General features: G+C 34.2%; 1 protein-coding gene across 1 annotated transcript in view; it reads right to left on the bottom strand.

Annotated features, from left to right (window-relative positions):
• Nucleotides 1-15,358, bottom strand: part of LOC103769504 (E3 ubiquitin-protein ligase UBR3-like) — a gene marked incomplete at both ends in the record, with an annotated part of 40,878 nt that overhangs the window by 22,863 nt on the left and 2,657 nt on the right. Inside the window, 4 exons of the mRNA XM_008936704.1 lie at nt 4,628-4,713; nt 10,190-10,326; nt 11,117-11,329; nt 13,198-13,308. Of these exons, the coding sequence (XP_008934952.1) occupies nt 4,628-4,713; nt 10,190-10,326; nt 11,117-11,329; nt 13,198-13,308 (547 nt within the window). The remainder of the gene's footprint in view (nt 1-4,627; nt 4,714-10,189; nt 10,327-11,116; nt 11,330-13,197; nt 13,309-15,358) is intronic.

Genomic DNA, 15,358 nt, shown 5'->3' with positions numbered 1-15,358 from the left:
AAACACAGTGACACAGCACTTCAGTGCAAATGGAATTGAAAACATCCTTGTCGCAACCGCTGTTATGAAGATATTACCAGACTAAAGATCTTAAGCCTTTCTTCTCCCAACATTCCCTGGGACCATCAAGAAGAATGTAAATTATAAAAAACACTTGATACAACCAGATGGGACTTAATTGTTAATATTTACATTGAGAAATTCTTTGCCTCCTTGTGGAGATTCATATAGTCCACTTAGCAATAGCAGCTGTAAAGACCTGCTGACAGCATCTTCCCATTCATCCAGCAGATTGGAATCAGTAAAGAAAAAAAAAAAAGTGAAAGCCAGGAAAAGCCTATTAAGGCATTAAGACATGAATAGTCTTTACAAAATCTTAAGCCTTAACTGCTGACAAAGCAGCTAATTATCCTTGACACCAAACATCGCACTATATAAAATCAACTTTAGCAATAGAATTCTAACAGTATCTATCATCGCCTCTTCCACACTATGGATGAATGGCATACCCAGGTTTTTAGGAAATAGGATCATCTGTTGGTGAGGAAACCTGCTTTTTCTAAGTTCACATGAATGGATGAGCACCAAAGATCTGCAGATTTCCAGCTCCTAACTAAAAAACAAACCAGAAACCAACAAAATCAAACCAGAAAGCCCAAACCAACCAATCAACCACAGAAATCCACTGTACCAAGGCAAAAGCATTCCTGAAAACAGCTTTTATTTTTTTAATTTTCCATGGCTGCAGAGCGCTGGGTAGGAATTTTGTAACCGTATTCACATTAACAGACTACAGGAAGGAGACAGTTGCAACTGAGCAATTCACAAATTAGGTTTTTCTTCCTACAGAGGTTAACCACTCGGAACTTAGCGGTCCCAAATATCGCTGGCCATATTGATAAAATGGAGACAGCCATTAGTACCAAAATGGCTGAAATATCTGGTACAGAAGGAGCATGACGAGCTTAGAAAACGCATCATGTTAAGATGACTTTCTGTGCTCACAAAACCACTAAAAGCACTGATTAAGCTAATGCTAACAGCACAATCAAGACAGATAAAAACCACTAAGCCATCTATAAATGCAGAACACAGGCTTCAAATTAACATGAGGAGAACCCTCCCCCTCCCATAAAAAAACCCAAATTAAACAAAAAAAAAAACCACACATGGAACAATATGGCTTCTCAATGGTAAGAACCATCACAGCAGTTATGAAGGTGCTGGACATTTTATTTAAGGCAAATTTACACAAATCTTAAATACTTGTTGATGTCCACTTGTAAATTAACGTCCTTTCCAATTAATGCAGTTGATGATAAAATGCCAGACTCTGCTATCTGTGGCAAGCATAAGGACATGGAGTTCCTATAGAGGGAAACTGAAGCCAGAGGACAAGGTGACAAAATATTTAATCCTTCCCAAAAAAATCCTAATCCTATCCTTCTGACTAAGAAAAAAAAGAAGAGACCAGCCAGGAAAAAAGAACAAACTACTTAAAAGAAAAAGGAAGAAAGGACCAGATTATAAATTCATTTATAGACAACTTTTAAACTTTGTGGAATTGTTCACTGACTGTTGTCAAGATCATTGGGAGTAACAATGTCAGAGAAAAAACATGCAAGCACAAGTTAAAAACGGAGATACAAAAGTATTAGAGAGGAGTTCTAATTATTCAGACTCAATATTGTGTTGTGAAGGTGTTCAATCAATAAAAAAAAACAACCAAACAAACAAACAGAAAACAAAACACCAGATCTCTTAAACATCATAAAACAAATAAATAAGATCTGTACATTTGTCAAATATCATTATTACCCCCTAAACCCAAGAGAATTTTCAAGACTATACAGTAAAACTGTGACACAGTCTTTAAAATAGGACACGATTTTTAAATAATAAGTAAATAGGACTCTTTACCTTTTTGTCTGCATAGTTTAGTAACACACGCTCATGCAAACAAAGATACAAAACTTTAAACCTTAAAATGGCAATTTTACAGCCAAATTTTCTTCCTCAATCTTCTCGTACAGACTGGATCGCTGACACTAACAGCTACATTAATCATTCTTAACTTGACTTCCCAAGAGCAGCTGTCCTCACCATGCAGTCTACTAAAACAGCTCTTGACCAATTTGTTCCCACCATCTTCCCCGACACTTGCTGCTGTAACAGCTCACCTGGGACAACATATTCTGTTTTCTGCAATATCTAATCACCAAACTTTACAATTGTTACAAGACTGAGTGGTATGTTTAATCACAAGAGAGACACCTCATTATCTCACACATAAGAAAACAAACCCAGGTTATATTTTAGATTACTTCTGCTGGACCTGACAGGAATGACATTTAAAACACAAAAGCAGTTTCAATACTGTGCAAGCAAGACTTTAAAAAAACAGTATTCAAGTTCTGATAGGGTATGGATTTTTAAAATCATTCTTTCCTCACTGCGTAAGACAACAAGTTGAAGGTCTATTTTAACTGAAATGTTAAAAACAAGATTACAATCTTGGAAAAAGAAAAGAGTATGGAAAGATAATAAAATCTATTACAGAACAGGTATCTAAAGAACTGCAATTTTTATCTCTAAATGCACCAACATGGAAGGGGCAATGAAGGAAATATATAATTACATAACGGTTCAGTTACAACAAACCTTGTTATATATGGAAAAGTAATTCTGCTCCCACTAGTCATATTTAGGCTCATGTCCAATACTAAATATAATATTCAGTGAAATTACTGTACAGGTCTGTTCTAGGAGAACCTCATTACCTTATATTAAAAATGAGTTTATTTTAATATGCAAGAATAAATATGACTAGTTTGCTATGTAACAATTTTACAAAATACATGCCAATACAGAACATAAACAGCATGTGAACATTTTAACAACGAATAGACAACATTTATCTCTCCATGCTGTTTTAAAGCCACAACACATTTCCATACATAGCACCTTTCACCTGAAAACTTTAAAGGCCTTCTTCAATTTTCCTGAAGTGCAAGTTAAGATATTAAAAGCACAACTGATTTAGATCTAAGGAAGAAAACTTACCATTCTACCCAAAAGTGTGGAAAAAAAGTGTTTAAATACTGTCCCTACCCTTCATCACAAATATGCACTAGAACCCTTAAAAGTAATGTTAACTGATAAAGGAAAATCATTACTTCCATGTACATCACACTCAGAAAATTACACAAGTTTGAGAAAGGAACAGAAAAATATTGTAGTAAACAAACTATGTATTCTAAGTAGAAAAAAAAAGAATTGAGAAATGTTATCATGACTTTTAAAAAAAATCGACACAATTTTCAATTACAGGAAATACTCTAGCAATTTCAGAGTAGCTGAATCACAAACAGGAAAATAATTTCTTCTCTCTCTCTCTCTCTCTGTATATATATAAAGAATTCTGAAGACAAGGATTTAAAACAAAGTTTTCCTTACTGGGATATTTTGCTCTTTATATAGACAACTAACAGCAGATTTGCTTGTACCAAAAAGGGATATATTTCATAAACATTTTAGATTTTGTAAACCAACACATTTTTAAAACCAATACTTGTAAACTAACATGTTTTTAAAATCAATATTTGGTGTAATCTTACTGAATGCTTCTTGTTAAGAAGTCAATTTCCATACTTCTCAAGTGTGAGATCATTATAGTATTCTCCATGCATTTCAAAACTTGAGGAATGCGTATTAAAAATCCTGATTGAACGTTTTGCTGGCTGACAGCAAAAGCATGCTTCCTTTTAAAGTCAGATCCTAAGTATGTAAGAGCCCTTTTTATGCAAGATGAGGTTGAAGAGATGGAGGTAAGCATAAGAAAAAAAGTAAATAATATATTATACAAACCACTTCATATCAGCTACCATACCTCAGCTTGGAAGATTTTTTTTTTTCTTCCTCCCCCCCTTAAAAAATTATTGTCATGATTGTGAGGGGAGATAACACGCAGAAGGGTTCAAAACTACTTTTCATAAATGACAGCAAATGAATGAAATCAATTGAACTACATTTCCTGGCAGTAACAGAAGGTTCTTATCCTAGAGAGGATGTAGACAGCATAGAACGTGATGGGATTTCTTGGGCAGATACGGACTCAAGCTTTCTCACATTTTTTCTACCAAATCTGCTGCTACTGCTACATAAGGTTGATTTAAAAAAGCATTGGTAGTAGTAGCAGTATTCTGGCAGACTCTTCAGACTTCCTGACAAAAGAAAAGTACCTGTGAGCTACATTATCATTCAGAGAAACATACTTCTTTACTATGACTAGCAACAGCCACGGTGAAACAAAGCTTTCCTGCTTTACCCTTAAAATATTTCTAGTTTTACTTATCAAAATGGGAAAATATTTTAAAATGTTATATGGATACTATGAGACTTGATTTCTAAATAGATTATACTCACAACATGTGAACAGCTCTAATGAATAACTTATGCAGAAGGGATTTCATATTTCTCAAATTGTAACAAAACCCAAGACAAATCATGGCAGAAAAGAGGGTTCTTAACAGAAAAAAAGCTGACATAATTTAGAAGACATTAGATACCAGGTATCTTTATCCAATATTCTAATAATTTATATTTTACTCCATAACATAAAACTTACTTAAACATGATCTTTTTCCAGCTGTGCTTGCACCTCCTGAACATAGATTGCCTCCTCGATGGACCAGCTCAAGTTCCAAGTTTGTTCTGCAATAAAAATGAGCATTGAATGGAACAGCATTATTCAAGCTTCTACAGCCACAGAAGAGTCACCACAAACTCCTAGCATACACTAAATACAAGAACTGCTCTTCAGTGTGAGATACTGTTCAAAATATGTCTCAGAATAAAACTAACTCTATCAAGATATTGTCATATGCTATTTTAAGTGGTTTTATTAGCCAGTCCTGTATTAAGGCAGGTGCTATGGTTGTGAATGAAAAATATATTTTTTTAAAAAGTTCATTCTTTTTCCTGTATGCGGACACAAGTCCTTGATAACAAGGGAACTTATGTGCAAATCTGACAGACAATATACAAACTGACTAAATTTCTACCAATCAGATATGTCTACCAAGTGTTCTCTTTATTGGCAGGGCTTTTGTTTTTCTTTAAACAGAAAGTACAACGGATAAGCCATCAAGTAACTAAGTATGAAAACAGTCTGAATTAAAATGGAATCACTGACCTTTATTGATAAGTCAGTTAAAAACCTTGAAGGTTAATTTCAAATGAAACATTGGCATTCACTGCAGCTCACTAGTATGAACCAGGAGCTGTGTCACTGATTTTCTGCATGTCACATTGATGCTTTCTTTCTTAGTATTATTGTCATCTGATACTTAGGCACCAATTGTTTTAGGCCAAATCCCATAGCTTTGTTTAATATTAGATGCAGTTAGATGTTTCAGTACTGCACTGTCTTGGAGCAAGACAATTAATGTTATGTTCCCTGAGAGTTTGTTTTAATAAGTCAACATACATATCTTTAATTAAAATAATTCTATTATTCTGAAATGTTATTCTGCTAATTTAATCCACATTGTAAAACTCAATCTACACATATTTTGCCCTCTAACTAAAAATAATATAATATAAAGTTCAATATAGTGCAACTGAGTACATATTAAAATCTGTTCTTGAATTTTAGGTACATAGTATATCTAAGCTAAGAATTCCTTCCCCTGATATAATTTTAAAGAAGAAACTACAGGATGTCTATTTTATTCAAAACAAATTATTTTTTAAGAAATTCATCTCCATCAGCTTAAAAGAATAATACATTTTTGATATGCAGTGTTTGTTAAAACACTTTCATATGTTTTTAAAAGAGTAACACTTCAGAATATTACTATCCCTAAGTATGCATCTTATGCCACCCATTTCTGAAGAAATGCTTTAATCCTCTCTATTCAGAAAAGGCAATTTAACATTGGTAATGTGCCTGCTCAGAGCTCCATCTGGTTGCTGCTGATAAGGGCATCTGTGTGACAGGGGAATTTTCCACTCTTCAGGCGATTTGCAGTGCTCACTGAACTTCTAAAAATCTACTAGCAAGGAAGCAGGGACAGGGATTTCATATTAGTGGACAAAATAGCAACTGTAGATCAGTGTGCGCTAGTTCATCATGGGAATATAAAGGAAACCAGTACACTTTATTTCTACAAACTTTCTGATAACAAATTTGTAGAACAAAATTAAAAGCACCTTTCCATTAAAGCCATAAGAATTAAGATTTACATCAAAACAACTCCCTGAACATCTAAGAACAGCTTTCTAGATCTAGAACTTAAAATTCCTCCTTCACCAAGAAAAATGTACATTTTTTACAAAACTCAGGGAAAGTTCTAGAAAAAAATCTTTTTTTATATATATATGAGGTGTTATATAGTACTTTTTGCTATAAGCAATGTAAGGAAAGAGGTTTCTTGAGACATACACCATCACATCTATCATACCAACTCTCACCTTCCACGCTTCTTCACTGCCCCCAGCTCCTCAGTGACAGCAGCTTATAGTTCAGCTTTCTTGGAAAAGTAAATAATAACCTTTTCCTCTACAGTATCTCTTTGAAAACACAAACTTTGGCATAAAAGTGTATAGTAGAGAAAGCACCTGTGAAACTGAACACTTTTCCTTTGTAAAATGTTCTACATCAGGTACAGGCCTAAATAATTTTTGAGAGAGGCCAGTGTATCTCCTCCCCAACTCAAGCTCCCTTTTGCCTTAAGGGTCTGAGTACCATCTGGCCTCTACTGAAGAAAAGCAGAGCTCTCAGTGCCTCTGAGATTCTCTCATCAGTGAAGAAAAACTTAGGGCATCTGATAAAAGAGTGGAACACGGTGCAATCTCTTAAAGCATCCTTTGCTATCTCAGCCCCCTCAACATGAAGGGAAGAAGAGGAGAAAGAAAAAACTCTGAGTGACTGTTTCCTTTATCTAGAAATCTTTGTGTCACTCACTGAAGCAACAAATTTTGTAGAACACTGGCCTTATCTTTCTCCATCACAGAAAAAAAATAAGAAGATGGATTTTGCTCAGCTGTACAGATTCCTGATTAAAAACCAGCCCTACTCCGTTGCTTCTTATGGACTTTCAGTAAAGGAACTTATTGGGGGTGGGGTGGGTCACTGCATATTTCTCAGAATGCATAATGGGACAGAATAGGGGGAAGAAAAGCTGCAATGCCTTTCCAAAAAGAGAACGTATTTGGATGGATTGCCTCTTTCTAGTGGGACAGAAGAATCAAGTTAAGCACTACCATTTTCTCTGCTTCAGTTTATGAAGACATCAAATATATGAACAAAAACAGATAATGTGACAAAGACTAGAAGGAAAGAACACTGGGTTCTTGTACTGGCCTATGCATAGCTGACAGCAAAACCCAAAAGCTTTGCTTACACAGCCAACAAAAGGATGAGACCTATTTGCTATGCAATACAGAAACAGTCCTCCAAGATACTGCCACAAATTACAGACACCATTGCTATGAATGTGGAGCTATTAAAATTAAAGCTGGGCACACATGATTTGGGAATGACATGATATTTATCTCATTGGCAAAACCAAGGAGGAATCTACACAAAAAGGACATACATTTAACAAGGTCAAACTGTAGAGAATGGTGGAGGTAGTTTGGGATCTGCTCTTCCAGCTGCACATGGAAATTGGGATGGCAAGACCCTGAATGCCTCTTTTGCTAGGAAGACAGACAGGGGCTAGATCTGCTACTACGTGGTAGAGAATTTGTTTGTAGCTTCTCTTCTCTGCTACCAGTGACATATGTCTTGGTAAGAAAAAATGAAGTCTGAAAACTAAGTTGCCATCTTCCTGAAACAGAAAGGATAAGCTGCACCAAGTGGCTACATCCTATTTAAACAATAGTATTCCTATTCTAGTATGCAGAAATCCACTTCAAAGCTGGCCTCCAGCTTTAAACTAGAATCTTTCAAGAAGACTCCAGATGATGTTGTTTCTGATGGAAAATGGAACATAACTTTTCATAAGAAGAGCGTTTAATTTACTTGCAAACATATGGAGCCAATAAAAATATAATTGGATTGAAATGATAACTTAAACAGGGGCTACTTATCATCTTGACCACTTTCTCTGTATATTAGGTTAAATACCAGGAAAAAAATGAATTGCAATCGTAGACAGTCTGACCAAAACCAATTAAATGTTTCAGAATACATGAAACTAGAGAAACTTAGCCGAACTGGCTGGTACGGAACAAATGGATATCATTACCTCAAAAAAAAGGATGGAAATGAGGAAGAAACAGGCTGAATAAGAGGAGTAACTTTGAGAAAGCAAACTTCAGTCTGCAATTTAACTTCTGGGTAGTTCACTGTTTGGATATTTAAAATTAAACAAAACATACTGACATCATACAAAGAAGACTCTCAAGTCTGGGAGATAACCAGCTCACTTACTATTTATTTACATAAACACAAACTCTAAAGTTATATTTAAATGTCTGCTGTTAAGTTTAACTTTTTTAACCTGTAGCTCTTACGCAGTTATACAGTAGCAAAAGCGTAAATCTGGACTGTTGACTGAAAGGCAAAAGAAATTAACCATTTTGTAATTGATTTGCCAGGGATCCTCGTAAGTGATATTATGAGTTATGGTAACAATACAGAAGGATTTAACACCTGGAATCCTCTGGCCATGGATAAATGGAAAATGGCAGAAGCCAGTCTAACCTAACAATAAGAGGTCACAATGAGTACAGGTGGCATATCCTAATCCTAGTGGTCAACCATGTTGTCTCTCTCTCTTGCTCCAGTAGTGCACGCAGCACTAAAATGTTGTTCTGGTTGGAGGTATTTTTAACTCTTGGAATGAAAACAAAAATCCCGGGCTTAGAGTGTTAAAACTACAGATATATTTAAAATATATTTAGCTTGGGGTTTTAAAATTATATAACATTACACTCAGAAAAATAACACCATTTTTGTACTTTAAAAGGTCTGTCAAGTTATGGTTATAATTAATCATACTTTTATATGGGAAACATTAGTTTTGAGTCCTTTGTATTATCAGAAGGATATTAAATGTTATCAACCACATCATTACTAAAAATCTCAGCATTTCTTATCCTACTATGGCATATGCCACTTAATACAGAACAATCTTTTACCTTGCTATATATAAAATGTAACTGCTCTTCTTCACCAAGACACACTTAACATACTCTTAAAGAATACAGGTAATATTTCTTCTAATAGTATTATACAATACGCTAGGTTGGAAGAGAATTCTGGAGATCAGATAGTCCAACATTCTGTCAAAACCTGAGCCTTAGATTTGATTACCCAGGGTCCTGCTGAGCCAAGTCATGAGTATTTCCACTGCTTATATAATAAAGACACTCAGCACCTGGAGTTTATGAAACTGCAGTAAAAAAAATGATACAGGATGGCATCACTTGTATGCTTGCTCTTCCTTTGCAGTCATTACCTTCCCTGCAGGCCTCAGTAAGTCAGAGTTTAGAAAATTATTTGCTCAATGAATATTTCAACCTCATATGGAAAACCCCTGCATTACAGTAAATCTGACTAGATGGACCATTCAGTGCATCTTAACATTAATGGAAGGAGACTGGCTGTGACACTGACAGCTATAAAACTGGAATCAAACATCAGAGAAAATGCTGGTTGTTTTAACACTATTTTTAGAAGTCTTATTAACATGAAGAGTCCTTGTTGCTGGCACAGAAAAGCATCCTTCTGTGATCCTCATATAAGTAAATAATGTCTGAACAGAGAGATTAAAGACACTCTTTGATTTAAAACCCAGCAATATGGCAATGATGTAGAAATAAACTCATTCTGCTATATAGTAGTAGAGGAGATTTCACAGTTTGGGAAAGGAAGGTAGAAAAAGAAATTCAACATAAAATTTTTATTTATAAAAAGCAAAACCTTGAATAAAGAAAACTAAATAAGCATAAGACAAAATGTTCTCCAGGTTTTGTGATACTGCTGCATATACTAAAAATTAACTGAAGAGGCACATCTTTCTATCTTGCATGTGCCTGCTTACAAAAAATCATAAAATTTTCTTCTTGGAGAGGATGGAATATTTGAAAACATTTTTTATAAAAAGAAAACTGTCTCGTGAGCAGTATCGTTAGTGAAAACCAAAACAAAATAATATAAAAAGAAAAACACACCCACCTGGCTACTGAATACATAAACAGAAAATCATTGTCAGGTGATCCAGGACTCTTACTATAATCTGTATACTTCTTTTGTGTGGTACTTTTTATATCTTTCATTACAGATTCCATTTCCTTACTGAGATTGGTTTCAGACTATGAACAAAGACACAAAAGATTAGTTAATTTTACCTGAAGAAATGGCAATAGCTGATTGCAAAGTGTAGCACTTTTGTATTTATAAAAACACATTTGCAGGTTATGAAAAAATATGCATTAAAAGCCAGTATTCTGTCTCACAGAAGTGTTTTAGTATTCTGAAAGTTATTCTGGTTTGTTCTGAATGTGAAAACATCACTGTTTTGTCCCTCTCATAAGTTCAAGAATCTCACTGCTTGCGTTATTTTGAAGCATATTTGCATTGCATAAGTACGTGAAAATAACATCATCAAGATTGGAAGGCTAGCAAAATTTAATAGAATTAATTCTATCATTCAGGAAGATCTCATGAAGCCTTATAATATGTAATCTGCATGGTGCTCTTTCTGACAAATAATCCATACCTTAAAACACTTTTAACAAACACTCTCTAAGTAGCTTCCAGCTACAAAGATATTGGTGGTTTTACATTGTAAATAAATGATAAATGAATTTTATTTAAATTACTACAGAGTGATGAGAAAATGTACTCCATAAAAAAAACAAACTGTATTAATCATATTTTTCATAGCTTTTTAATTTTTTATGTTTTAGTAGGTAGTGCAGTAAACGCTGTAAATACTTAAAATTTCTTGATATATATATAAAAAAAGTAAAGAGTATGCGGTTTTCCATATCAGAAGAAAACTAATTTTCCCAGGCTGTCAAGTTTCTAAGAGGTCACAAATGCAACATAATGTAACAACTGAAAGGTAGAGGCAAATTAACAAGGATCTTTCTGCCTTACACTGATGCTTACTGGGAAAGTTCCCAGCTGTTCTTGAAGATCTTCCACCTCTCGTACAAGATCTCGCATACACTTGTTACTATGACTTGGCCAGAGGCTTCTCTCCACGTTGTTTCCAGGATAACAAGGAAGAACACTGTTAGCAAACTGCCTACAGAGGGGACAGGTAAATTCTCCTTTGTCCACTGAAAAACCTTGGAGAACCTGGTCATTCTAAAAGAAAATACAGAAGATGGAGCTGAAATTTGCAAAAGATTATAATTTTTTAGTTTGATATTTAAGAAGTGCAGCTAAAAAAGAAGTCAAACAAAAAATGGTCAAGAAAGAATAATTGGAATAGCTCCACATGTTCCAAAGAATTCCATGGGTTTTTTTCCCAGCAATTCCCATAAACTTTGAGACCCTCTTTATACTATCTTTTAATTTCTCAAAAGGCAATTTTATTTTCAGTCATAGGAAATATTTAAAGATAATTTCTCAGAAACACAGGCTGAAAAAACTCTATTAAATAGTTGTTGGAGGGCAGCACATAAAAAAAAAAATTGACTGCTGCTTCTTTATCATGAAGGATTAAAAAAAATGGACTCAGAAGTACATATGTTTGTGAAGACATTTCCCGAATACTCCTGTAACTGGCAAGCAACCTTGCTCCAGCTTCATGAACTGCCTCAACCATTTCTCACTCCTGGGAAAACTGCTAAATTAATAGTGACTGTAATTTAAACTTCAAGCAGTCAGCCCAGAATGCTGAGGCTTTTACATACCTTTCTGGATGCTGATCTCAAGTTGTATTATGTAAAAATAAATGTTTTATCCAGATGAACATAAGTCTATATAAATTATTTATTTGTAAGTATTATTATCATAGGACTAAGAAAGCTAAGAAATAGTCAACATTATTATGTATACGTCTAGATAGTAGTAATATACTAGCAGTAACATGCTAGTTCACTTAATCTAGAAAACTGTAAGAATACAATGATATGGAATAACAGTTTATTTTGAATTTAACTGAGAATCCACCAGAAAAGGAAGTACAGTGTCTATGTGAGGCAAAACACTATTTTTCTAGAATTCTGTAAAATTATATTCTACCATGAAAACACAGATTTTACTTAATTATCTTGATGACACAATTATCTCTGAAAGCATCTTTACAGTCAAATGGAAAAGAAAAATTAATCATAGGATCAAGTAAAAGTGGCAGATCGTCTAATTTCTCTTGAGGTAAGTTTCACTATATGACCAATACTGATACTAAAAATTGTTTATCTCAAAATGGAAACAAATCAAGTAAACTTATTAAGAAATAAAACTAAATAAGTACCACAAAGTAATCTCAACTAAAAAAAGCAGTTTCATATGCAATAAAAGGCTGTTGTTTTGTCTTTATTTTATTACACTAAATAATACAGAAAGAAACGACTGCTTAAAATCTGATAACTTCTACTACTGCTGGGCTTCTGATAAAGAAATACAGCTCCATTCAGAAGATCTGCAATTTGGCTGCAGGAGGTTGAGAGGGGGGAAGGAGGCCGAGAGGGGGGAAGGAGGCCAGCAACACCAGTGAACACTACTCTGCATAATTCACATGAGCGTACTACAAAGAGTATTACTTTTTGTAACTGAATGTTCATACTAAAAATTAACCAAAAGCACAAATTTCTATTTGTAAAATTCTCCTAGTTTTTTTTTCGGTTCCTCTGTAATTTCTAACATGTAATTTCTAACATCAAAATATGAAATCTATGAAACAAATGAAAAGTGCAAGAATCGCTTTGCCTGAACATGCATACCAGGAAAAAAAAAAAGCCAAAAACCCCAGTGATTTCATATTTTACCAGGTTAATTTACTCAAGTATTTTCCCTGATATGCAAGAATAACTGCAAACAAAGTTCTTTTGTTAATAATGTCAAGATGTAATAAGAGATTTAGCGTCTACAGTTCTTGAAACAATAAAAATACCTTGCCCATTCATGTAAACTCAACCTTTCTTTCTCTGAACAGTATAAAACCAATTGATTTCACTTCTGATCCCAGTTCCAACCTAAATAAAAAGATTCTCTTTAGTTTTACTTACCCGTAAAGATTCCATGTAAGACTTGTGACAATCTATGTGTAATGTGTGACCACAAGTTTGTACATAAACACCTCCTTCCCAGCCTATTGACACTGCTTGCAGGCAGGAACTCTAAAACAAGACAGTAACAGTAAGAAAGAACAACAATAGATATAAAGTTGTAAATGTATTTACCATACCTTATTTTAAGATTTAAAAAATATACAGATTTTTATTTGCAGCTTATCTATTAAAAGGCATAAGCTGTTGAAATAAACAAATATCTTTTTTTATAAAGTATTTACTTACGCTAACTTACATGGCTCCATTATGCTATTCTTTCCAACACAGACCTAAACACTTAAGCCAAAACTTCTGCAGTTTTTGTCACTTAAGATTACTTCTTTGAAGAACCTCTTGTACTACAGCATGAAGACGGTTCTAACTCTACCATCTCTTCCAGTAGTATGTTGTCTCACGTACATGGGCAATATACTGCTCCAATACATTTAATTCAGTTTTGTATGTAACCAAAATAAAGACCACAGTTACATAATTAAACCTCAACCTGTTAATTAATATTTAGTGTAAACAATTAGGGCGTTTAGTAAGTTGTTAGACGATATATACAACACAACATAAAGGGAAAAGAGAACAAATGCTTGTTTAGTGAATTGTGTTTTATACTAGGATTGTTTTGAAAACACTGACTTTATTCAAAGACTGCACTTACAGCCCACATGTCAAAAAAAAAAACAGTTACCTTGCTGGTAATTCTCAGAAAATAATCAACTGAAAAAAGAGTCACCACTGGCAAATAAATGACAAGGAATTCTAGAAAATTATCTTGCAGAATACCTAGCTACAGTCAGTCTAATTATTAAGGCTCCATTTCTCAAAAAAACAAATTTCATACACAGACTTAAATGTACATTCTGCTTATGCCCTTAAAGAACAGAAAATATTTATGGCTATCAGTACTGCAAAAGTGCAAACTCACCACAAAATGGTCTTAATATATGATGCAAAACCATGGTATTGTGAATAGCCAACTTTGATAGTTGCATTTTCTAAGGATGTCCTAGAATCTCATTTATTTTTTTCTTACTTATAACCAGAATTTGCAATTTTGTTTTGATTGCTTATCTACACGACACGCTTCAATTTACCTTGCCTCAACCTGACATTCATAATGTGCTATGACTCTTTCAAGACACAGAACAAGAAAAACTTGCCTTTTCTCCTGATGGTTCCTGCATGATTTACTAATCTGCACTATTAGTGAGGTTGTAAGATAAATCTGGATAAGCCCCACAGGACAAACATTTCATTCAGAAAATGCATTATTTATTGAATGTATTTAATGAGTCTACTAAGTAGTCTTTGGGGAAAAAAAACAAAACAACCAACCCAAAACAACCCCAGACACTTTGCAGAAAGGTTTTATTCTATTACTTTTGAGTTCAGAAATAAAGGAGATCCCAAAGCAAGCCATAGGATTGCCATGGAGCATACCTACATCAATTCACTGGTTACATAGTAGTGTGCAACTCTGAAAACAGTCCTATCAGTCTAGTATGTGAAATTTTGTCTCCTTAATCATACCTCTCCATATTAAAAGTAATCACTTTCAGTGATTCTTCCTTTTATGGGCAAGAACTCTACTCCCTGACTGTGACAGCAGGCATCAAAGTTTAGCTAAAAAAGCTGAAAAGGGAGCTCTATGGAAAGAACCAGTCAGTTTTGCCCAATCTGAATGTAGCATGTAGCTTTTGAATATTGTTGGGATTTTTTTTTTTTTTGTTCTAGTAGAATAAGCTAGGTCATATTTTATAACTTAAAACCTTTACATCTAAGTGAAATAATTTACTTGCCTCCAGAAATCTCTTGTCAAAAGCAGCACACTTAGTGGGAAAGACACAGTAAAAAAAAAGGACTTATAGCTTAGCTCAGATGAATAACTCTCAAGACACTAACAGAGGTTTCTACTTTTATGCCAATAGAAATTTAAGGATTAGTTCTTTCACACAGAGATGTTTTATTAGCACAGTAGCAAACCGGAACTTGAAACCAAAATCAGCTAATTTAATTAATATTTGCATCAGGACTGGGATTTTTGAAAGCACGATGCATTTGCTCAATGCATTATTGCGTATTTTAGACTAATCTGTTGGTAGTGTTA

This window comes from Merops nubicus, unplaced genomic scaffold (assembly GCF_000691845.1).
Source record: "Merops nubicus isolate BGI_N331 unplaced genomic scaffold, ASM69184v1 scaffold33623, whole genome shotgun sequence".
Lineage (NCBI taxonomy): Eukaryota > Metazoa > Chordata > Aves > Coraciiformes > Meropidae > Merops > Merops nubicus.
This window is presented reverse-complemented; position numbering and strand designations above follow the sequence as displayed.